The following is a 25,247-nucleotide window of genomic DNA, read 5'->3' as shown; positions in this document are numbered from 1 at the left end:
AGGGCAGCCTAGGAGGACCAGAGGGCACAGCTTCAGAATAAAGGGATGTCCGTGTAGAACAGAGATGAGGAGGATGGTGAATTTGTGGAACTAATTACCACGGATGTCTGTGGAGGCCAAAACATGGGCATATTTCAAACGGATATTAATAAGTTCTTCATTAGTATGGGTCAAAGGTTGTGGGGAGAAAGCAGAAGCGGTGGGTTAAAAGGGATAATAAATCAGCCATGAAGGAGTGGTGGAGTGGCCTAATTCTGCTCCTGTCTTACGGTTTTATGGAAGTGAAGAATGAGGCACAAAACCTGTTGCTAACAGCCATTTTATTATGTTTTACAAGAACAAAGAAGAAAGATCTGACAGGGCAAAGAAAAGATGAAGGAAAAAGTTGTGGTTGCCTTAGACTAGAGCTAACAAAAATGCCAGTGATAGCAATGAACCTATCAAATAGCCAGATTCCAAGGAGTGGCACCTGCTACAGAAAACTTACAAGCTTCTAGAAAATACGAAATCTGCACTGTAATTCCTGGAAAAATCACTGAATAATTAGGTGTATATAGATGATTATGTAAAAATACGAGCAAACATCATCATCATTATGTGCCGTGTCATGTGCTGTGGGTGATCATGGTCTACTTGACCATGATTGTTCTTGGCAATAACTTTTACATAAGTGGTTTGCCATTGCCTTCTTCTGGGCAGAGTCTTTACAAGATGGGTGACCCCAGCCATTATCAATACTCTTCAGAGATCGTCTGCCTGGTGTCAGTGGTCACATAACCAGGACTTGTGATATGCACCGGCTGCTCGTACGACCATCCACCACCTGCTCCCATGGCTTCACAAGACCCTGATCGGGGGCTAAGCAGATGCTACACCTTGCTCAAGGGTGACCTGCAGGCTAGTGGAGGGAAGGAATGCCTTACGCCTCCTTTGAGAAAGACATATCTCCACTTCACCCACCTAAACAAGGAAGCATAGGAAAGTTAAACTACAATGAAAATAGCAATTTGACACCCTAAACAAACACCTGCCTATATGCATACTTGACTAAATGCCTCTTACACATTGCCATCAAGAGGTAGGGACTATCTGTGTTTAGGAACTGGGATTCCATTCCTGATTGATATCTGGAAACACTTACTCCTGGCTGCATTATGGCTGCAGAGAAGACTGGGTTTGGCAGCCATGTCTCTTGTGACTGAGTGATGCGCTCTGAGCTCACTTGTGAAGAACAACGGTTTGTGGAAAAGTGCTTGTAGGTTTTTATAGAGAGGTGTACTTGGAAACAGAATGTTACATTACACCTAATGCGTGATCTCCTGTTACAGGCTCAGATGCTCTTTGGGAAGATTCTACAAGCAAATGACCATAATATGACTGAAGACACCTTTAGGTAAGTTACTCTGGGTTAGTTTTGTGGGAGAGGAACTGTACAGAAGACACTGAGGCACAGAGCTGGTTGAATATGTAGTACGTGCCATGTAACCATGTCAGTACCTAAAGCTGATGTTACGAGGAAGCAGGCTCATGGGTTTGGTCAGACAGAAGATATTGATTATGAATAAGCACATTAACTATTTACAGACAAGCAGTAAAACATTTGACCAAACATCTAAGTTAAACTAAGTTTAACAACTACAAGACTAAACATTCAGTAACACTTCAAACTCAACAAGTACTTCATTAAGTCTCCCTAAGTTACACAACTACAAGACTAAACATTTGACAAACAGAGACTTAGCTAAGAGTGCACATGGGCCCTGCTATATCTGCAGCACACTTTCCCAATGGTTCTTCAGCAGTGGTCATGACCTCAGCCTTACTCGGGCCCTGGGGGATAAGGAAAGAGGCCAAGCTTCCCACACATGCTATTCTTATACCTCCGAGAGCCCCGAACCTGGACACCAGCACCGCGGCACACAAGCCCGCCAACAGGAAAGAGCTACTGCATCCTTCAAAGGGGCCTATCGATGGTAGAAGTGGCTTTCGACCGACAAGTAAACTGACCTCCCCACGTGACAGCTGTGGTGCTGATCATCAGAGGGTTGCCCTGAATGTCCAATCCTGTTGTCCACTCTTTCCACTGCTTGGAAGTATTAGCTGTGTGTGTCTCTCTGCACAATGATACTGGAGCAAACCTCTCTTCGTTACACTCTACAGAGACCAGACCAGACCTTGAACATGACACTTTTATGCATGTTGGTGTTTCAGGGTATTTATTGCTTATTCTTAATTATGTATGAGAAGATAGTGAGCTTGTGGCCAGTTAGCAAGAGGGTGCAATAAAGACACAAAGGAATATAGATAGGCTAAGTGAGTGGGCAGTGATCTGGGAAACCGCGTAGAATGCGGGAAGATGTGAAATTATCCATTTTGATGGGGAAAATCTAAAAAGCTTTAAAATATGCTCTTTGTTTATGGTTGGGAGGGGTATGGGGGGCTATGGTCCTGGTGCAGGTTGATGGCACTGGGCAAATTAATAGTTTGGCATGGACTAGATGGGTTGAATGGCCTGTTTCTGTGCTGTAGTGTTCTGTGACTCTATATAAAAGATATTTCAGAGATGGTGGGCATGCTGTGTTGGCGTCAGAATGTGTAACGACACCTGCGGGAGGTCCTCAGCACATCTCTGGGTGTGTCTGGCTGTTCACACAAATGACACGTTTCACTGTATGTTTCAATGTACGTGTGATACATACCTGTAATCGTCACGCATTCTGACAGCAACATGGCATGCTCACTATCCTCAGTAGAACAACACAGAACACACCCAAGCGACAGAGCGATAACAGCGAAACAAGACCCATTGCTCATTCCCACTCAGACAGTCCTCTAACCCCAGAACAGGCCATCTTCGGCTGCCAGCCTCCAGTGGACTCGTGGATTCACATACACTGGGCCTCGACTTCCCCAGTGGACTCGTGGAGGTTCCCAGCCTCTAGGGCCCTGATGTCCGAACCTCTGGTTGACCTTGGGCCTCGACTCTTGGACAATTTGCCCCATTGATGCTGTCTGACCACCTGAGTTCCTCCAGCAGCTTGTTTTTTCTCTCTCTGCATATTCCAGCATATCCACCCTCCTGTGTCTCCATAAATGCACTTGGTTCTTAACTGTTTCCTCAGTTAAAGGTCAATTGAACACGGATGATAAGCTGCCCTTGCTAGTTTCACACATGAGCTGTTGCTTACTTAGAGAATTTGTGATCTGTGACGTTGAACATCTTATCCCTTCTTTAGCTCTCTTGGTTTCGTAGCACGGGGTGTAGACTGCGCGACCCTGCAACATCTGACGACACCCAAGACATTCCTGAAACTGCTGCAGTTCTTCAGAGACTTGCCAACTGAAATGCCGGTGTCCCTGGTAAGTTGATAAGAACATACAACCAGGTATCAGCAGTAGCCCCCACAACAACCTGGCAGGGTGGTGCAGCGTTAGCATCACGAATTACAATGGAAGATTGGGGTTCAGTTCCTGCCACTCTCTGTAAGGAGTTTGTCTGTTCTCCCTGTGACTACCTAGGCTTCCCTGAGTGCTCCAGTTTCCTCCCACATTCCAACGATGTATGAGTTAGGGTTAGTAAGTTGTGGGCATGCTTTGTTGGTGCCAGAAGCACGGCTGCCACCAGCACATAGTCAGACTAAAGGTCATTAGCGCCAAGGATGCATTTCACTGTATGTTCTAATGTTTCAATGTGCATGTGACAGAAATAAGACAATCTCACTGCTAACAGCTGACCTTAGGCTGCTCAATTTCTTGTTTATTCTTAATGGTCCTAGAATCCTCTAATATCCAAAAAAATGAAATGATCTCAGCTGCAGAATGTGCAGAGAATGGGGGTGGGGGTGGGGGCCAATATGGAGGCAGGCAGATGGGATTAGTTAAATTTGGCATCATGCTCGGTACAGACTTATGGGCCAACAGATCTGTTCCTGTGCTGCCCACCAACAAGGAGCACTCCCACTCAAAAGCAGTGTCCATTATCAAGGACCCCTGACATTAAAGCCCTGGTCTCATCTTGCTATTACTGTTGGGAAGGAGGTACAGAAGCCCTAGGTACAATACCACCAGGCTCAGGAACAGTTATTCCCCTTTAACCATCAGACTCCTGAACCAGCATGGATAACTTCACCCACCTCAGCATTGGACTGATTCCACATCCTATTGACTCACTTTCAAGGATTCTAGAACTTGAGTTCTCAACTGAATGTATATATTTATCTATCTATCTATCTATCTATCTATCCACCTATCTACCTAATTAATTAATTAATTATCTATCTATCTATCTGACTATTTATCTATCTATCTATTAATTATTTGTTGTATTTGCCAGATTATTTTCTTTTGTACTGTTGTCATTTGTCAGTCTTTGTATAGTTTTTCATTATTCTTTTGTCTTTCTTTGTTCTACAAAGCAGTGAATCTCAGGGTAGTATATGGTGACATACAGTACGCACTTTGAACTTTGTATGGCTCATTAAACTTTGAACTGTGGCATTTTCTTTATTTAATCCTTTAACTTTTCACATTAACTGCGGAATGTTCATCCCCCACCTGGAATATTTATTTTCGTTGGAAAATACCCATTTAGTGTATTCCCTTAAAACTTTGTCACTGTAACTCATTTCACCATTTCTTAATCTAATCTACCAGTTCATTTAGCTAGCTCTGCTTTATATCCTCATAATTACCCTTTTAAACATGTTAAATAAATTGCAAATATTGGTCTTGGTGTCATTACACTCTTCCCCAAACTCAGTTATATTAAGGTCAGTGTTTCAGAGGGGAGTCTTCACATTGAGGTCATTAATTGATTAAGTCTTACAAGGTGAAGAATTCCAGCGATTCACAGTCCACCTCATACAGGAATTTCTCTTCACTTCAGTCCATAATGGCAGGTCTCATGTCCTGAAGTGACGTGCCCCCAGCCCTTTTTCACCTATCCGATGTCAACCATCGTTGTTCTGTACGTACCTACACACACACTCAACTGAACACCACTCCACTCCCTTTGCAATTTTTGCTCATTTCTTTCTCAATTTCTGCTAAAACATTGTTTACATTTATATTTACATCATTTATTATTATATTGTAATTTGCCCTTTACTGTGCCTATTGTCTTGTTTATTAATTATTGCACTGTCTTGCACTGTTTTGTGCACTTTATGTAGTCCCGTGTAGGTCTGTAGTTTTGTGTTGTTTCATGTAGCACCAGGGTCCTGGAGGTACGTTGTTTCGTTTTTACTGTGTACTGTACCAGCAGTTATGGTTGAAATTACAATAAAGGCGACTTGACTTGACTCTGCCCAGTCCCATCGGGCAGAAGATACAAAAGCCGGAAGGCACATATCACCAGGCTCAAGGACACCTTCTACCCCACTTTTATAAGACTATGGAATGGTCCCTAGTTTGATAAGATGGTCTCTTGGCCTCAAAACGACCTCACCTTATGGTCTGCCTACGCTGCACTTTCTCTGTAGCTGTTACATACTACTCTGCATTCTGTTACTGCTTTCCTTTGTACAGGGTGGCATGGTGGCGTAGGAGTTAGCGCCCTCGCTTTACAGCTGTAAGATCGGGGTTTGATTTCCACCACTGTCTGTAAAGAGTTTGTATGTTCCCCCGGTGACTGGTTCCTTTGGGCACTCAGGTTTCCTCATACGTTCCAAAAGGTGTACGGAGAGGGTTAGGCTCTAAGGTTCATAGAAACATAGAAAATAGGTGCAGGAGTAGGCCATTCGGCCCTTCGAGCCTGCACCACCATTCAGTATGATCATGGCCGATCATCCAACTCAGAACCCTGTACCTGCTTTCTCTCCATACCCCCTGATCCCTTTAGCCACACGGGCCATATCTAACTTCCTCTTAAATATAGCCAATGAACCGGCCTCAACTGTTTCCTGTGGCAGAGAATTCCACAGATTCACCACTCTCTGTGTGAAGAAGTTTTTCCTCATCTCGGTCCTAAAAGGCTTCCCCTTTATCCTTAAACTGTGACCCCTCATTCTGGACTTCCCCAACATCGGAAACAATCTTCCTGCATCTAGCCGGTCCAATCCCTTTAGAATTTTATACGTTTCTATAAGATCCCCTCTCAATCTTCTAAATTACAGTGAGTATAAGCCTAAGTCGATCCAGTCTTTCTTCATATGAAAGTCCTGCCATCCCAGGAATCAATCTGGTGAACCTTCTCTGTACTCCCTCTATGGCAAGAATGTCTTTCCTCAGATTAGGGGACCAAAACTGCACACAATATTCTAGGTGCAGTCTCACCAAGGCCTTGTACAACTGCAGTAGAACCTCCCTGCTCCTGTACTCAAATCCTTTTGCTATGAATGCCAACATACCATTTGCCTTTTTCACCGTCTGCTGTACCTGCATGCCCACCTTCAATGACTGGTGTACAATGACACCCAGGTCTCGTTGCATCTCCCCTTTTCCTAATTGGCCACCGTTCAGATAATAATCTGTTTTCCTGTTCTTGCAACCAAAGTGGATAACCTCACATTTATCCACATTAAATTGCCATCTGCCATGAATTTGCCCACTCACCTAACCTATCCAAGTCACCCTGCATCCTCTTAGCATCCTCCTCACAGCTAACACCACCGCCCAGCTTCGTGTCATCCACAAACTTGGAGATGCTGCATTTAATTCTCTCATCTAAATCATTAATATATATTGTAAACAACTGGGGTCCCAGCACTGAGCCTTGTGGTACCCCACTAGTCACTGCCTGCCATTCTGAAAAGGTCCTGTTTACTCCCACTCTTTGCTTCCTGTCTGCCAACCAATTCTCTATCCACATCAATACCATACCCCCAATACCGTGTGCTTTAAGTTTGCACACTAATCTCCTGTGTGGGACCTTGTCAAAAGCCTTTTGAAAATCTAAATATACCACATCCACTGGCTCTCCCCATCCACTCTACTAGTTACATCTTCAAAAAATTCTATAAGATTCATCAGACATGATTTTCCTTTCACAAATCCTTGTTGACTTTGTCCGATGATTTCACCTCTTTCCAAATGTGCTGTTATCACATCTGTGATAACATTTATTATCAAAGCACGTATCCCTATACAACTCTGAAATTTGTCTTCTCCAGATAGCCACAAAACAAAGAACATGAAAGCTGTTAAGAGAGAACATCAAACCCAACCCCACCCCCCACACAAAAAAAACGGCATCCCGACCATCAACCCCACCCCCCAAAACTCCACACAAACCCACACAAAATGGAACAGGAACATCGACGCCCAAAAAACAACTCCCCAGCACAAAAAAAATCTAACAGGACATCACCGCCCAAGCACAACAAAATGGAAAAGAAACTGGCAATTTAAAAATAAACACAGAATATTAAAACCATGACTGTGAGAAAGTCCACAGTCCAATCCATAGACGCAGAGCCGCGATGCCATCCTACAATATCACTGACATTCATCGAAAGAGATGGACACCACATGAGGCAGAGAGGCCTAACCGCCTGCCACAGCGAGCCACACAGCGATATTCTGCTCACAGATTCCTTCTCCGGCAGCGATTGAAAGGAAGACAGTCGGCGCTGAACTCTTGCTTGTCATCCATGTACCTCCATGCTTTAATTGGTGATAAATGGATGCTTTAGTTGGTTAAATGGGGGCCGAATGTCACCTCGCGAAGTTTCTTTGCACTGAGGTCGTCTGAGCATGCGCTCGCTTCCCGGAATCTTCTCGGAGACAACAGTGCTGGATCACTCAAACCGCCTCCAAGCTGTAACAATTCCAGAAAACGCATTTCATGGGAAAAACAGACGTAAAAGAAATAAAAGTGATATTTTTGTTTGCTATCTGGAAGATGCTGACCAAGGCAGCATTGTATGCTATCGCCATCTAGACTGGAATTTATGGGCACGCTGTGTTGGCACCAGAAACGTGGTGACCCTTGCAAGCTGCTCAGCACATTCCTCACAGATTTAATTTGATGCAAACAACTCATTTCACTGTATGTGTCGATGTACAGTACATGTGACAAAGCTAATCTTTTTATATTTTAATGATTTGATCTATATGAACAGTATGTAAGGCAAATGTTTCACTGTATCTTGTACTTGAAACAGTACAAGATAATTCAATTCAATCGTTTGTTTGTTTATTATTACTTATTTAGAGATACATCCTGGAATAGGACTTCCAGCCCTTCAAGTCACACCGCCAGCAATCCACTGATTTAACCCTAACTTAATCGTGGGACAATTTACAATGACCAATTAATTTACTGAATTAATTACGGTCTTTGGAATGTGGGAGGAAACTAGAGCACCCGGCGGAAACCCACGCAGTGATGGGGAAGATGGACAGAGACTCCTTACAGAGGACACTGGGATTGAACTCTGAACTCTGCTCCAAGCTGTACTAAAATTTAGAATTTATTTAAATCTTACATCTGTCCCACAACGTGAGGGAGTAAAAATCTTTGCATTTTGACTCCGTTGCAATGTACAGTCATACGAAGTTAAAAGTCTAATGGGTTGTAGAAAGAAGCTGTCCCGTAGCCTGTTGGTCCTGGCTTTAATGCTGTAGTAGAGTTTGCCAGACTGAAGCAGCTGAAATAGTTTATGTTTGTGGTGACTGGTGTCCCTGATGATCTTGTAGGCCCCCTTTCTGCACGCTGCTATAAATGCCCTCAGTGGAGGGAAGTTCACATCCACAGATGCGCTGGGCTATCCGTACCACTCTCTGCAGTGCCCAGTGATCAAGGTTGGTGCAGTTCCTGTACCAGGCAGTGATGCAGCCAGTCAGGATGCTCTCAATGGTGCCCCTGTAAAAAGTGTTGAGGATTTGGGGGCCCGTGCCAAACTTCTTCAGTCACCTGAGGTGGAAGAGATGTGTTGTGCTTTTTTTTTTGCCAGACAGCCGGCGTGTACAGTCCAGGTGAGATCATCGATACCGAGGAACTTGAAGCTACTCACCCTCTCAACTGCAGACCCATTGATGTTGCCCGGGCCGAGCCTGTCTCCGTTCCTCCTGTAATCCACAATCAGCTCTCTTGTTTTTAGCATCGCGCTATCTGCTATGCCGCCGTGGCCCGTTTCCGATGCTCTGCTGGACAGCTCTCACCCCATTATACAATCACAGAGTGGAACAAACGGACTCCTTTAACAAAGCATTCAATATGAAATTAGATTAAACTCGAAAGTGCAGTCACCTTTTATTAAAATTCAGGCCCATCAGCGGAAATGGCCAAACATTTGAAGTGATGTGCTCTTATTTTCGCAGAGGGGCTGCGTTCTGGAAACATTGAACAGCTTTGTGCTCACCGTGGGGACTGTGCGAAGTATGCGGCCACAGCTGCTCTTTGATCTCCAGTAAGTAACATCCCACGGTCAACTTGGGCTGGGAAGGATGGAGATTTGCATACACCGACGAAACAATTAGCAGGTCAGATAGCAGTCGTGGAGAGAGAAAGGCACCATTTGACCTTTTCCAGAGACAGAAGAGATTCTGCAGATGCTGGAAATCTTTAGACCATAAGAGAGAGGCCATTTGGCCCAAAAAGTCTGCTCCACCATTCAATCCTGCCTGATTTATTATCCCTCTCAACACCATTCTCCTGCCTTCTCCCCATAACTTCTGTTGCCCTTACCAATCAAGAACCTATCAATATCCACTTTAAATATACCCAATGGCGTGGCTCCACAGCTGTCTGTGGCAATGAATTCCTGTACTCTGGCTAAAGAAATTCCTCCTCATCTGTATTCTAAAGGGATATCTTTGTATTCTGAGGTTGTGTCCTCTTAGTCCTAGACTCTCCCTGTATTGGAAACATTCTCTCTACATCCACTCCATCTAGTTCTTTCAATATTCGATAGGTTTCAATGAGATCTCTTCTAAACTCCAGCGAGGACAGACCAAGAGTTATCAAATGCTCCTCCTATGTTAACCTTCCATTCTCGAGAACCTCCTCTGGACTCTCTCCAATGCCACCACATCCGTTCTTAGGTAAGAGACCCAAAACTGCTCACAATGCTCCAAATGTGGTCTGACCAATGCCCTTATGAAGCCTCAGTTTTACATCCTTGCTTTTATATTCAAGTTCTCTTGAAATTATTGCTAACATTACATTTACTATCTTTGCAGTGAGATAATGTGGCCGTTCTATAAAACTCTGGTTGGACCACACTTGGAGATTTGTGTTCATTTCTAGTCGCCTGATTATCAGAAGGATGTGGAAGCTTTAGAGAGAGTGCAGAGGAGATTTATCAGGATGCTGCCTGAATTAGACAGCATGTCTTATGAGGATGGGTTGAGCGAGCTAGCGCTTTTTTTTACCGACTCAACCTACAAGTTAATCTTTAGGGAATCCTGCACTAGGACTCCCAAGTTCCTTTGCCCCTCCAATTTCTGAATTCACTCCCAATTTAAAAGTCTATGCCTTCATTCTTTCTACCAAAATGCATGACCAGACACTGCATTCCAACTGCAGCACACACAAAATAATGGAGCATCTCATCAGTCCTGATGAAAGGTTTTGGCCCAAAACGTTGACTGTTTGTTCCCCCTCCCCACAACCCATAGATGCTGCCTGACCTGCTTTCCTGCTGCCATCAGGAAGGAGGTACAGGAGCCACACCACCAGGTTCAGGAACAACCATCAGGCTCCTGAACCAGAGTGGATAGCTTCACTCACCTCAGCACTGAACTGATTCCACAACATACTGGCTCCCTTTCATTGACTCTGAAACTCGTGTTCTCAATATTATTTATTAATTTTTTTTTTGTATTTGCACAATTTGTCTTCATTTGCACATTTGTCTTGTCAGTCTTTGGAGTTTTTCATTGATTCCATGTAGTTCTTTATTCTACTGTGAATGCCCACAAGAAAATGCACTTGGATAACAAAGTTACTTTGAACTTTGTTCTTCTACATGCCTATTATCTCTCCCTGGATTATTCTACCACCTGTCCACACACACAGTAATAGCCAACATCTTTGGAGGAAACTAGAGTCTCTGGGGGGAACTGACACGGTCACAGAGAGAACATTCAGGCTTCGGGCAAGCAGCATGGGAGGGCAGGACTGAACCCGGGTTTCTGGAGCTGTGAGACAACAACTCTTATTTGCCTCACCAATGTATTACCATTCCTCTTTTCCTCCACCCTTCTGTCCCTGATTATAATGAAGATTATTATCTGTCATCCCTAAGCTCTCTCCATTCTAGAGAGAAATGTTCTCCACAGTAACTTAGTGGTTAACATAATGCTTTTCAGTGCCAGCGACCTTGGTTCAGTTCCCGAAGCTGTCTGTAAGGGGTGTGTATGTTCACCCCGTGAAACATGGGTTTCCTCCCACAGTCCAAAGACAAAAGAGGGTCAGTAGGTTATTCTTTCCCATGGGTATAATTGGACGGTGTTAACTCGGGCTAGAAAAGTCTGTTACTGTGCTGAATCCCTAAATTAAAAAAAATAAAATCTTTCTGTTCAATCTTTAATTTTTTTTTGCAGACTTGTGAAAATTAGAAGATTTTCCATTAACATGACACAGCAATTGCTTCAAGTCATTGTGAAAAATCCGATTCCATTCTTAAAGCTGCCGAGCTCAAAGCAGAGCCTGATGGTTGATTGGATTGTACAAGTTCTGGTAGGGCTCTGACTGCCTTTAAGTGAAATCTCAGAGTGGAGGTAACATGCTGCTCATCTTTTCTCTAGGCATTTAATTTACAGCAATAATCACTATTTATTCAGCACTTTGAGGTGTTTGATCACACTTTCTCAACCTCTGAAAAGCGCTTTGAGCAGGGAGGACTCTTTTAGCCAGAGGGTGTTGAATCTATGGAATTAATTGCCACAGACGGCTGTGGAGGCCTCATCACTGTAGCGGAGTGGTTAGTGCGACACGGTTACAGCTCGAGGCATTCTGGAGTTTGGAGTTCAGTTCTGTAAGGAGCTCTTGCACATCCTCCCTGTGGATTTTCCCCTGTGTGCTCCCACAGTCCAAAGACGTACCAGATAGGTTAATTAGTCATGGTAAATTGTCCCGTGATTAGGTGTGGGTCAGTTGGGGTTGTGGGGTTGCTGTGGCAACGTGGCTCAAAGGGCTGGAAGTGCCCACTCCGTCTGCATCATTGAATAAGTAAGTCAGTGGTTATATTGAAGGCAGAGGTTGATGGGTTTTAGATTAGTCAGGGCATCAAAGGTTATGGGGATAAGGCAGGACAGTGGGGTCGAGAGGGATAGCAAGTCAGTCATGATGCAATGATAGGGCAGACTCGATAGACCGAATGGCCCAATTCAGCTCCCATGTTTTGTGGTCCCTTATTATAGAACAACAGCAGCCAGTTTTTTCATAACAAGCAACCACAAGCAGCATTACGCCGCACACCAAATAAGCTACAAGAGATTCTGCAGACGCTGGAAATCTTGAGTAACACACACGCACACACACACACACAATGCTGGGGGAACTCAGCAGGTCAGGCAGCATCTATGGAGGGAAATGAACAGACAAGATAAAGCCCAAAGTAATACATCCCCAGAGTTGCCCCATGAGTATTTTTTTATTGATTGAGATACAACGCGGAGCTGGCCCTTCGAGCCCAGCAACCCCTGATTTAACCCCAGCCTCATCACAGGACAATTTACAATGTCTAATTAACCTACTAGTCTGTACGTCTTTGGACGGTGGGAAAAAACCAGAGCACCTGGAGAAAACTCAGGTGGTCGCGGGGAGAACGTACAAACTCCTTACAGACAGCAGTGGGAAATGAACAAGGACCAGTGGTACTGTAAAGCATAGTGCTAACCATGTCACTACCATGCCACCCCAGTTGATAGGGTACTGTGAAGAGTTGTGTAATCACTACGATACCATGCTGTCCCGGTTGATAGGGTAGTGTATGGTGTGTCGGCCTTCATTTGTCAGCAGATTGAGTTCAAGAGCGGTGAGGTGATGTTACAGCTCTACAACTCTGGTTAGACCACACTTGGAATATTGTGTTCAGTTCTGGTCTCCTCATTATAGGACAGATGTGAAAGTTTTAGAAAGGGTGCAGTGGAGGTTTACCAGGGTTAGAGAGCTTGTCTTACAAGGAAAGGCTGAGCAAGTTTGGTCTTTTCTCTTTGGAGTGAAGGAGGATGAGAGGTGACTTGATAGAAGTTTACAAGATGATGAGAGTGGACCACCAGAGATTTTTTTCCCCAGGGCAGAAATGGCCAGTATGAGAGTGCATCATTTTAAGGTGATTGGAGGAAAGTACAGGGCGGGGGGGGGGGGGGTTTATTAGAAGTAATTCTTTTAGACAGAGTGATAGGTGTGGAAAGCACTGACAGGGGTGGTGGTAGAGGCAGATACATTACAGATATTTAAGAAACTCAGATATGCATGTAGATGATAGAAATGTAGTGGGCTAGAGGACTGAGAAGAGCTAGATTGGTCTTACAGGTTGCAGACCGGCGTGGGCCGGGGGCCTGTACAGCACTGCCATTTTCTATATTTTATGTTTCATGATGAGTTTCCTGGACAAGCTCAGAATTCCAAAGTAAATTTTGACATGCATTTGAGGTGGAAACGTGGTACTGTATATGATCACAGTCAAGATGGAGGAATCTCTTAGCGTGTTAGCAAGTCCATCACTTCAGCTTTCCTGAAATGATGTTTAGAATTTAAAACAGATTTAAATTACAAGTATTTCTCACTGATAGGCTCAAATTTAGATTTGGATTTAGATTTATTTATCACATGTACGTCGAAACATACGGTGAAATGTGTTGTTTGTGCTAACAACCAGCTCAACCTCAGGATGTTCTGGGGGCAGCCCACAAGTGTTGCCTCACGTTACGGTACCAACATAGCATGCCCACAGTGTTCACCAGAACATCACAGGTCACAACAAGCAACAAAACAACAACAGCAAAACAAGTCCCTTTCCTCCCTCCTACCCACCCACCCAGATACACAGTCCTCTAACCCTAGGGTAGGCTGTCTTTGGCCTCCAGCCTTCAGCAACTCATGGATTTGCAGAACTGTACTTACAGCTTCTCCAGCGGACTCTCAGAGATTTGTAGATTCGGGGCTGCAGCTATCGAGCGTCAGTTGAACTGAATTAACTTCATGAGATGCTAATCATTGCATAAATTTAGAGCTTAACCTAGTGCGGCTTATTTCCCAATATTCGCCTCTTTTTCAGAATTTATATGGCAGAAGATTTTCCAAAGCAGAGTTTGACTTGCTGGGATTTGCAGTGGCGTTTATTGCCGATGAAATATTCATGGAGATCCCTAGGGCAGAGATGAAGGCAAACTTGTTTAAGTTGAAAGATTACTGTTTTGACAGACAAAAGAAGTTGCTTCTGGGAGACATATTAACAAAAGAGACCATGTTCGGGTAAGTGACAGCACTGTCCACGGAGAAATCTGTCTCACTGAGCTAGGATTGGTCTGTTAATTGGACTTTCATTTGCCGGAGTAAAAGGTAATTGTCCATTGTGCCCAATGGTGACAGGAAACTTCTTGTGGGAGAGTTTTAAAGTGGAATTGCCGTATCACTGGGGCAGTTCCACTCAGTAGTCCAGGTCCAGTGCTACGAACAAGTGTCTCAAACTGGGGTCTTCCTTGGTTACAGTGGATGACCATGACCTCACTTGTCATGTCCGTCACTCTCCATGGAGCGTTGCTGAACCGCCTTCCTGGCTGTTGGGTCTCACCGTAGATCTCATGCCCCCAGTCCGCTGGGTCTGACTTTGCGTGCCGGACAGTCATGTCCCAGTAGGCTGCTACTGGTGGTAAATTGGTTTCTGATTATCTCAGATTCAGAGGTACAATGAAACACTTGGTTTTGCATGTCATCCATGCAGATAAACAAACCAGAGATAATTTCGTCACGTCAGTGCACCGTGGTAGAACAGGGTGATAGAAATGCAGAATAAACTGTTATAGAGGAACTGCAGTGCAGGCGTTCTCTCTTCTCCCCTCTCTCATCGGGCAGAAGATACAGAAGTCTGAAAGCACGTTCCACCGGGCTCAAGTTCAGCTTCAGTCCCGCTGTTATCGGACCATTGAATAATTCCCTAGTACGATAAGATGGGCTCTTGACCTCTTGTTATGACCTTTCACCTTACTGTCTTCCTGCACTTTCTCTGTAGCTGTTGCGCTTTATTCTACATTGTTATTGTTTTCCCTTGTTTACCACAATGCACTGTGTAATGATCTGATCTGTGTGAACAGGATGCAAGACCGGCTTTTCACTGTATCCCGGTACATGTGACACTAATAACTCAATTCCAATATCATTTGCATCCTCTGATTGTCACACAGAGACAACACCTTTGCAGAAATCATGGTTTAATTTGACCTTCATGCGAATGAGAGAATTGCTTTAAATTTGGAGTTATTTCCTACTCTCCAGTTATATCAATTGAAACAGTTATTTCTTTTTCCACAGTGACCCCACCAACTGGACCTCGCTGACCTTGGAAAAGGTCGATCGGCTCCTTTTCTTTCTGTCCATTGAGGATATACAAAAACTTCCAAAGGTACTCTTCCCTAATTACCGTCAACCCCTGGTGTAAAGTCTGTGCCAGGCCACATCTGTGGGTTTTGGGCCCCAAATCTCGGGAGGGAGATAAGGACCTGGATTGGTAAACTGGTTCATTGTTGTCACATGTATGGAGGTGTGATGAAAATCTTGTCTTGCATGCAGGTCAGTTCATTACAGTAGTGCATTGAGATGGTGCACAGTAGAACAACGACAGAGTGCAGAATGAAGTGTCACAGTTACAGGGAAAGTAAGGTGCAAAGCGGTGCTGGGATAGATTGTAAGGTCAAGAGACTATTGATCTGAAAGAACCATTCTATAGTTTTATAGCAGGGAGATAAAAGCTGTGCTTGAGCCTGGTGAGATTGAGATTAGCCTTATTTGTCACACATACATTGAAACCTGCAGTGAGATGTGATGTTTGCGTCAATGGCCAGCAGAGTCTGAGGATGTGCTGGGAACAGGTGTCAGGTGTCACCACGCTTCCAGCACCAACATCACACGCCCTTGCTTTACTCACTCTCTCATTCCACGGCTTTGGAATGTGGGAGGAAACTCAGGCGGTCACGGGAAGAGTGTACCGACTCCTTACAGACAGCGGCAGGATTTGAACCCCCATCTTCCAGTCGCTGGCACTGTAAAGCATTATGCTAACCGCTGTGCTAGTGTGCCACTCTTTCAGTGGGCCGTGCTTTCAGGCTTTTGCGTCTTCTGCCTGATGGGAGAGGGGAGGAGAGAGAATGTCTGGGGTGGGTGGGGTCTTTGATTGTGCTGGCTGGCATTTTCAAAAAGGGGTTCTCAGGATGGTATAGGCTTGGAGTGTTGTACAATGAAGACTGGTGCACAGATGGGACTTGTCCTTCACTGAGCTTGGAGAATTAATTCAGGTGTATATGATGGTCCGGAGAGGGTGCTGAGGTGGGTATTACACACACTAAATGCTGGAGGAATTCCGCAAGTCACTCAGCGCCTATGGAGGGGAATAAACAGTTGATGTTTCAGGCCGAGACCCTTCATCAGGGCTTGGACTGAAATGCTGATTTTTCTCTAAATCAGGTGACGTGAAATTTGTTATCGTAGCAGCAGCAGTTCTATGCAATATATAATCTAGCAGAGAGAAAAGTAAGTAAATAATAAATAAACAAGTAAATCGATTACGTATATTGAATAGATTTTTAAAAATGGGCAAAAACAGAAATACTGTATTTTTTTTTACATGAGGTAGTGTCCAAAGATTCAATGTCCATTTAGAAATCGGATGGTAGAGGGGAAGAAGCTGTTCCTGAATCACTGAGTGTGTGCCTACAGGCTTCTGAACCTCCTACCTGATGGTAACAGTGAGAAAAGGACATGCCCTGGGTGCTGGAGGTCCTTAATAATGGACGCTGCCTTTCTGAGACACCGCTCCCTGAAGATGTCCCAGGTACTTTGTAGGCTAGTACCCAAGATAGAGCTGACTAGGTTTGCAACCTTCTGCAGCTTTTTTCAGTCCTGTGCAGTAGCCTCTCCATACCAGACAGTGATGCAGCCTGTCAGAATGCTCTCCACAGTACAACTATAGAACTCCTTCGTAGTTGCTACCCGATTTCCAGGTTCTGCAGAATCACTCATGTTCATCAGCTGGATGTAGTGTGGATGGATTGGAAAGTATTAGCTGTATGGAGAGTTTGGACAAATGTGGTTTGTTTTCTCTGGAGCACCAGAGGCTGAGGGGAGACCTGATAGATGTTTATAAAGAGGGATAGATGGAATAAGCAGTCGGAGTCCTTTTCTCATGGGAGAAACATCAGATACTAGAAGACATATCTTTAAAGAGAGGGGGAACATTTGAAGGAGATGTATGCAGTGAGTATTTTTACACAGCAAGGGGCAGATGTCTGGAACGGGCTTCCGGAGGTGGTGGTGCGATAGTGGCTTAAGAGACTTTTAGGCAGCTAATCCTCCAGGAGGACCACAACCTTGTCATAGGGTTTGGAGGCTTGTGTGTCTCAGTGACCTGGAGAGCGTTGTTGGCCGGAGTCAGGGCTTTATGCTTTGGCTCTTGGTAGGGTCACCCATGTCAGACAGGTCAAAGGGTAGAGGCCAGACTAAGAGTGGTCCACTGGTCCTCCAGGTTCGGGGGTTCAGCTCAGGGCTAACAACCCTGAATGTTAAAACAAAATTGTTACGGGAACAGCAATGAAGAATCCTTCCACATCTGAGTGTGAAGGTGTTCCGGGACTTGCGTGACCGGTAGTAGTGAAAACCAAGAGGAAGCTACTGACATGATGAAGGAAACCTTGAACACCACCAGAAATGGAGGACCTTCATTGCTGCCCGAAACGGCAGAGGTGTGACAGGCAAAAGAAGAAAAAAGAGGCAGAGAATGGAGTGGTATCAATCACGTGCAGGTAGATGGGTTTGACATAGTGGTTGGCTGAAAGGTCTGTTCCTATGCTGTACTGCTCTGTGTTCTATGTGGAGCTGAAGAACTCAGAGATGTTCCGAGGGGAGTTAGACAATCCTTGGGAAATGTGAGGAATATATGTAGTCCAGAAAGATTCAGGTGAGGACAGGTATTACCCCTCGACCATCAGGTGCTTGAACCAGAGGGGATAACTTCACTCAAACCAACACTGAGCTGTTCCCACAACCTATGGATTCACTTCCAAGGACTCTTCATCTCAAGTTCTTGATACTCATTGATTATTTATTTATTATTATTTCTATTTTTTTCTTTGTTTTGGCAGGGTGTGCTGTCTTTGGCACATTGGTTGTTTGTCCATCCTGTTGGCTATGGACCTTCATTGATTTTATTGTGTTTCTTTGTAGTTACTGTGAATGCCCACAAGGAAATCAGTCTCAGGGCTGTATACTGTGACAGATACGTACTTTGATAATAAATTTATTTAGAACTTTGAAGTATCCAGAGCAAAGATTAATTGATCCCAGCAAACATTCCCAATCAAATTGATGAAAAATTACAAAAATCCCAATCTGTCTCTGTTCTTTCAGGATGTTTTGGTCTTGGAGAGGATTGAGATGTTGTTTCACAGCCAGAAGCAGTGGGAGGGAAGTGTTTTCGGTTCTACCTGCCAGCAAGCAATGGAACCTTCTGACCACGAGGACCTTTTTAGAAAACAACAAATATTGTTACAGACTGCAGTTGGACTGCTCAATACTAGGCAGCGGCGGCAGACGACAAACGGTGAGGACAGGTGACTGTGCCACAGGCCACTTGCACCTTTAGACAAAGGATGCAGAGACTCTGCAGCCGGGTCTGTATAATCTCTTCCACTCCTGCTTCCTGAAAAGCCGCCTTTAATATCTCCTGGCACTTCTCTCTGCACAGTTGTCTCTCCTGGCACCTGTCCCTGCAAGTAGCCCAAGTGCTACACCTGCCCATTCACCTCCATTCAAAACCCCAAACAGTCCTTCCAGGTGAGGCAACCCTTCACCTGTGAATCTCCTCCTCTACATCGGTGAGAGCCATCGTAAGTTGGGGGACCGCGTCGTCTAGCACAAAACAAAAACTTCCTGGTGGCCAAACATTTTAATTCCAATTCCTAATCCTCTTCCGATATGTCAGTCCATGGCCCCCTCTTGTGCCAAGATGAAGCCACTCTCTGGCTGGAAAAGTAACACCTTGTATTCCATCTGGGTAGCCCCCAACCTGATGGAATGAATATTTATTTCTCCTTCTGATTCAAAAAAATTCCCTTTGCCTCCCCTCTTCTTCTATTTCCCCACAATGGCCTCTTACCTCTTCTCACCTTCCTACCACCTCTCCCTGGTGTCCCCCCTCCTTCCTTTCTTCCTATGGTCCACTCTCCTGTCCTATCAGATTCCTTCCTCTCCTGCCCTTTACCTTTCCCACCCTCCTGGCTTCACTTATCACCTTCTAGCATATCTTCCTTCTGCTCCTCACCTTTTTATTCTGCCATCTTTCCTCTTCCTTCCTTTCCAGTCCCGAAGAAGGGTTTTGGCCTGAAACACTGACTTTTTATTCCTCTCCATAGGTGCTAACTGACCTGCTGAGTTCCTCCAGCACTTTTTGTGTGTTGCTCTGGTATCTCTGTTTTGGTCACAGCCTAATCTTCCTTTTTTTGTGGCTTTGTGTGCATTTTACTGGAGATAAATTGTATGGAACGCCTTTATACTGTGTTAACATGTCTGTTGTGTTATATGTTTGTATTGGGATTTAACCCTAATGCAAAGTGTTTACCTGTTTTCTGTCTGCTGGGCGATGTTTAAAGAGGTTAGAGATTAGCTTTATTTGTCACGTGTACATCGAAACAACCAGCCCGTGAGGAGAAGACGGAGCATTGGGAACAAACACACACGAGGTTATGGGGATAATTGGTGGGAATTGAACCTTGATCGCTGCTGCTGTAAAGGGCTATGCTAGCCACTACACTACCAGTTCACACTTACCCATTGCAGGGCCTGCTCCTAGGTGTCATGGATTATTGATTACCAGACTGGCAGACCACAGTACGTGCGCTTGCAACACTGTGTGTCAGACAGAGTGGTCAGCAGCGCTGGGGCTCCACAGGGGACTGTCCTGTCTCCCTTTCTCTTCACCATCTACACCTCGGACTTCAACTACTGCACAGAGTCTTGCCATCTTCAGAAGTTTTCTGATGACTCTGCCATAGTTGGATGCATCAGCAAGGGAGATGAGGCTGAGTACAGGGCTACGGTGGGAAACTTTGTCACATGGTGTGAGCAGAATCATCTGCAGCTTAATGTGAAAAAAACTAAGGAGCTTGTGGTGGACCTGAGGAGGGCTAAGGCACTGGTGACCCCTGTTTCCATCCAAGGGGTCAGTGTGGACATGGTGGAGGATTACAAATACCTGGGGATACGAATTGACAATAAACTGGACTGGTCAAAGAACACTGAGGCTGTCTACAAGAAGGGTCAAAGCTGTCTCTATTTCCTACGGAGACTGAGGTCCTTTAACATCTGCTGGACGATGCTGTGGATGTTCTGCGAGTCTGTGGTGGCCAGTGCTATCATGTTTGCTGTTGTGTGCTGGGGCAGCAGGCTGAAGGTAGCAGACACCAACAGAATCAACAGACTCATTCGTAAAGCCAGTGATGTTGTGGGGGTGGAACTGGACTCTTTGACGATGGTGTCTGAAAAGAGGATGCTGTCCAAGTTGCATGCCATCTTGGACAATGACTCCATAATGTACTGGTTAGGCACAGGAGTACATTCAGCCAGAGACTCATTCCATCGAGATGTAACACTGAGCGTCATAGGAAGTCATTCCTACCTGTGGCCGTCAAACTTTACAACTCCTCCCTCGGAGTGTCAGACACCCTGAGCCAATAGGCTGGTCCTGGACTTATTTCCACTTGGCATGATTAACTTATTATTATTTAATTATTTATGGTTTTATATTGCTATATTTCTTCACTATTCTTGGTTGGTGCGGCTGTAACGAAACCCAATTTCCCCTCGGGATCAATAAAGTATGTCTGTCTGTCTGTCTGAATCCAGGGTAAGGGAATGGAAGCTGAGCTTCTTGACCTGGAGATCTTTCATGAGTGACAGACACACAGAGACGTTCAGGTAAAGGCACTTGGCACAAGGAACATACTGATTCCAATTGTTTTGTGTTAGGTCCCATCCTGACCTGCAACATCATCCGCACTACCCTCCCCTCCGCATGGACTGTCGATTCGTTGATTGGCATGGCCGACGACGACTTCATCAACTGCTTGGAGATGATTGGTCAAGACCCTCACTTTCAGCCATTCGAACTTCTTTGGCTGCTGGAGAGAGTTAAACAGGTACCGATGTTTCACGGCCCTGAGAAGGTAGGGCCATGGGGTGTACGAGTTGTTGCTTGACAAGTGTGAGGGAGAAGCAAGTATATCTGAGACTCCCAACCTTTTCTGTGCCATGGACCAATCCCATTAAACAAGACCCCAATTTGGGAACCCCTGGAATAGCTGGATGAGGTGAGATTGGGTGGGATGAGATGAGTGTGCAACATGAATGCCAGCATGAAATAGATGGGCTGAATAACCTGTTTCTGTCCTGCTTATCCTATGTCCCATTTCTTCCATTGTGAGCCAGAGCTGGGGAGTAGGATAACCCAAGTGGCTCTGCATTTAGCCAAGCATAGATACAATGGTAGAATGGCCTCCTCAAATAAGTTACAATGATAAATCCTTAATGAGAGGAACTCAGCCCATTTTACTGAGCTAATACGTACTGAATGCTTCTCACTCTTATATACGGATTCCAGTTAATTGGGACACAGTACACGGAACCAGTACACGTTGGCTCAATTAAGCGGCTGCCCCAATTAGCCAAAGTTTCATGGAAATAGTTAAAAAGGTATTTTTTTAAAAAGACAGATTAAGTAACAAATGATGTATTTAAATGAAATGTAGAACAAATTAGAACATTTCCAATAATACTACAGTACTAGAAAACTGTGCATTAATTTCTACTAGTAACGACAGAGGAGTTCACCCAGTATACACAATGAAAATCAGCTCAGGCACCTAGTGCAGATAATAGACTGCATTCATACAATGCTGTTGATGATTGCATCCTCCAAATCTTCACTTTCATTGTAACATTTAAGATGATTGTTGATACCTTTAAATTCATCATATTTCTAACTTGTTGAGGTAGTGAAATCATTTCATTTTCATTCCCGGCTGTTTCCGGCATCTCCAAGCTTGAAACCGCAGTGAGCAAAACGGTTCTGAACTGTTTTACTATTTATTTCTCACCACCTATCAGTGACAAAAATCACTGCTTGTTGAACACAAACACATGCAACTGATGATATTTAAAAACAGTTCACTCAAAGTCCAGTGTGGCGTCTAACAGTGGCACAGGTGCTCGCAACTGACACTAGTTAGAAACTTAGTCTCCTGTCCCAATTAAGTGGCACAGTGTCTGAAATAAATAAAGGGAATCCCCCAATTTTCTTAATCGGTTTTTGTTCTTGAAGAGTTGTACTGAATAAGTGGTTGTCCCAATTGACCGTAACCTAGATAACTGTATATAATCTGTTTCATTGTGTCTTACTGATTGTTTATACATATTGCAGGAATCAAATGAAAATATATTGTGGAAAAGAATTAGGAAGAAGTTGCCAGGACTTGAGGGACTGAGTTACAGAGTTTGAGCAGGCTAGGACTTTATTCACTGGAGTGCAGAAGGAAGAGGTGTGATTTTATAGAAGTGTATTAAACCACAAGGACATCGATATTGTGATTTTCCTCAGGGTTGGGGGAATCAAGAACTAGCAGACAATGGTTTAGGTTGGGGGGGGAGAAATTTATAGGAACTTGAGGAGGGGCAACTTTTTCACCTGGAGGTCAGTATATGGAATGAGCTATTGTAAGAAATGGTTGAGGTAGATATATAAAAATATTTAAAAGACAGGTAACTGGACAGGAATAGTTTAAAGTATAAGGGCTAAGCACAGGCAAATGGGACCAGCTTAGATGGGAATCTGGTTAGTATGGACTGGTTGGGCCACAGGGCCTGTTTCCTTGCTGTTTAATTCTATGATGCTAAGCGGGTAGAGTTCTCAATGGCAGCAGTCAAACAGAAATCTTAAGTGTTGGTTCTCGAATACAAACTTGGTAACATGTACACAAGAGGTTCTGTAGATGCTGGAAATCCAAGCAACTGATGCACCATCAATAACTCTCTCTGAGATGTGAAGGCGAGATATTGGCTTTTATTGACTGGACTGGAAGAAAGAACAAGCAGTAGTTGACCACCATACTACATCCTGGAGACTGAGGGCTGGGCTCAGGCCTCAATCGCCTTTATACCGGGGTCTGTGGGAGGAGCCACAGTCAGTAGGAGGGGCCACAGGAGCAGTCTGCAGGGGGCGTGTCCAGACAGTTATATGTAGTTCACCACAGCAACACACACAAAATACTGGAGGAACTCAGCTGGTCAGGCAGTGTCTATGGATGGGAATGACTAGTCGATATTTTGGGCCAAGACCTTCATCGGCATTGGAAAGGAAAGAGGAAGAAGCCAGAATACGAGGTGGGGGAAGAGGGAAGGAGTACAAGCCAGAAGGTGATAGGTGAGACCAGATGAGGGGGAAGGTGGCTGGGTGGGGGCGGGGATTGAAGTAAGAAGCTGGGAGGTGATAGGTGGAAGAGATACAAGGCTGATGAAGAAGGAATCTGATAAGACAAGAGAGTGGAGCTTGTAGTTCTTGAATACATCCCTGGTAAAGTGTATGTTCTTTGTAGCCTGTAGCTTTTTTTACACAACCATCACACAATAAATCTGCTCTGTCAGATCTACAGACCTGTATCAGCGATGCCGCCTCAGGTGATCGAACAGCTAGGACGGATAGCCACCCAGTTCCCAGAGAAGGATTTGATGAGGCTGGACCTGTCCGATCTGGGTGCTGTGGCAGCCCTGGGTAAAACTGCAGAGTGGACCAACAAAAAGGTGCCTTTCTCAGACTGATTGATACCATCGTGAGTCTCTATAGCGGGAAGCTAAGTGTGCATTTGCATGTGTTGGAATGGATTAGGATGTCTGCACGTCTGGGCTGGATCAGGATGTGTGTGCACTTCTGGGCTGGATCAGGATGTCTGCACGTCTGGGCTGGATCAGGATGTGTGTGCACGTCTGGGCTGGATCAGGATGTCTGCACGTCTGGGCTGGATCAGGATGTGTGTGCACGTCTGGGCTGGATCAGGATGTCTGCACGTCTGGGCTGGATCAGGATGTCTGCACGTCTGGGCTGGATCAGGATGTGTGTGCAAGTCTGGGCTGGATCAGGATGTCTGCACGTCTGGGCTGGATCAGGATGTGAGTGCACGTCTGGGCTGGATCAGGATGTGTGTGCATGTCTGGGCTGGATCAGGATGTGTGTGCATGTCTGGGCTGGATCAGGATGTCTGCACGTCTGGGCTGGATCAGGATGTCTGCACGTCTGGGCTGGATCAGGATGTGTGTGCACGTCTGGGCTGGATCAGGATGTCTGCATGCCTGGGCTGGATCAGGATGTGAGTGCACGTCTGGGCTGGATCAGGATGTGAGTGCACGTCTGGGCTGGATCAGGATGTGAGTGCACGTCTGGGCTGGATCAGGATGTCTGCACGTCTGGGCTGGATCAGGATGTGTGTGCACGTCTGGGCTGGATCAGGATGTCTGCACGTCTGGGCTGGATCAGGATGTCTGCACGTCTGGGCTGGATCAGGATGTGTGTGCACGTCTGGGCTGGATCAGGATGTCTGCACGTCTGGGCTGGATCAGGATGTCTGCACGTCTGGGCTGGATCAGGGTCCTTCACTTAAACCACAATTTACTTGGTACCTTACCTGTGTTGGAATCTGATGTTTTCGATCCAAGGTTCTTTCGTATGCCAGGAAAGAGGCATAAAACCTGTTGCTTCATGGTCATTTCATTAAGCATTTGAAAAATCAAAGAGAATTGGAAAGGCAGAGTTGCAAAAGCCTAGTAGCTAAAAACGAAGAACAGGAAAACAGACTAAAGGTGGTGGGCAATGTGTTTTGTCCTCCTCAGACCCCATAGGTGAGAGATGTTCCATTCAAATTTGTAGATAAGAGTTGACCAATCAGACAGCCCCTATTCAAATAATGTGATACCAAGGAACTTTCCAGAATCATACAGAACTGTAACCTCTCGGGACACACTGAACAACTGCATATACATACTGTGACCACTAGGAAACATACTAAACAGTTACATGTATGTAGGTAGTTAGATAAAATACAAA

The 25,247-nt window shown here is 44.9% G+C and overlaps 1 protein-coding gene across 1 annotated transcript in view; it reads left to right on the top strand.

Moving 5' to 3' along the window:
• strc1 (stereocilin 1) overlaps positions 1 to 25,247 on the top strand; it is a 99,398-nt gene that overhangs the window by 44,794 nt on the left and 29,357 nt on the right. Inside the window, exons 15-23 of the mRNA XM_073032734.1 lie at positions 1,329 to 1,393; positions 3,237 to 3,360; positions 9,262 to 9,350; positions 11,488 to 11,623; positions 14,169 to 14,365; positions 15,422 to 15,512; positions 18,509 to 18,701; positions 21,125 to 21,294; positions 23,795 to 23,950. Coding sequence (XP_072888835.1) covers positions 1,329 to 1,393; positions 3,237 to 3,360; positions 9,262 to 9,350; positions 11,488 to 11,623; positions 14,169 to 14,365; positions 15,422 to 15,512; positions 18,509 to 18,701; positions 21,125 to 21,294; positions 23,795 to 23,950 — 1,221 coding nt within the window. The remainder of the gene's footprint in view (positions 1 to 1,328; positions 1,394 to 3,236; positions 3,361 to 9,261; positions 9,351 to 11,487; positions 11,624 to 14,168; positions 14,366 to 15,421; positions 15,513 to 18,508; positions 18,702 to 21,124; positions 21,295 to 23,794; positions 23,951 to 25,247) is intronic.

The sequence above is a fragment of the Hemitrygon akajei genome, chromosome 30, assembly GCF_048418815.1.
Source record: "Hemitrygon akajei chromosome 30, sHemAka1.3, whole genome shotgun sequence".
Classification (NCBI taxonomy): Eukaryota; Metazoa; Chordata; class Chondrichthyes; order Myliobatiformes; family Dasyatidae; genus Hemitrygon; species Hemitrygon akajei.
This window is presented reverse-complemented; position numbering and strand designations above follow the sequence as displayed.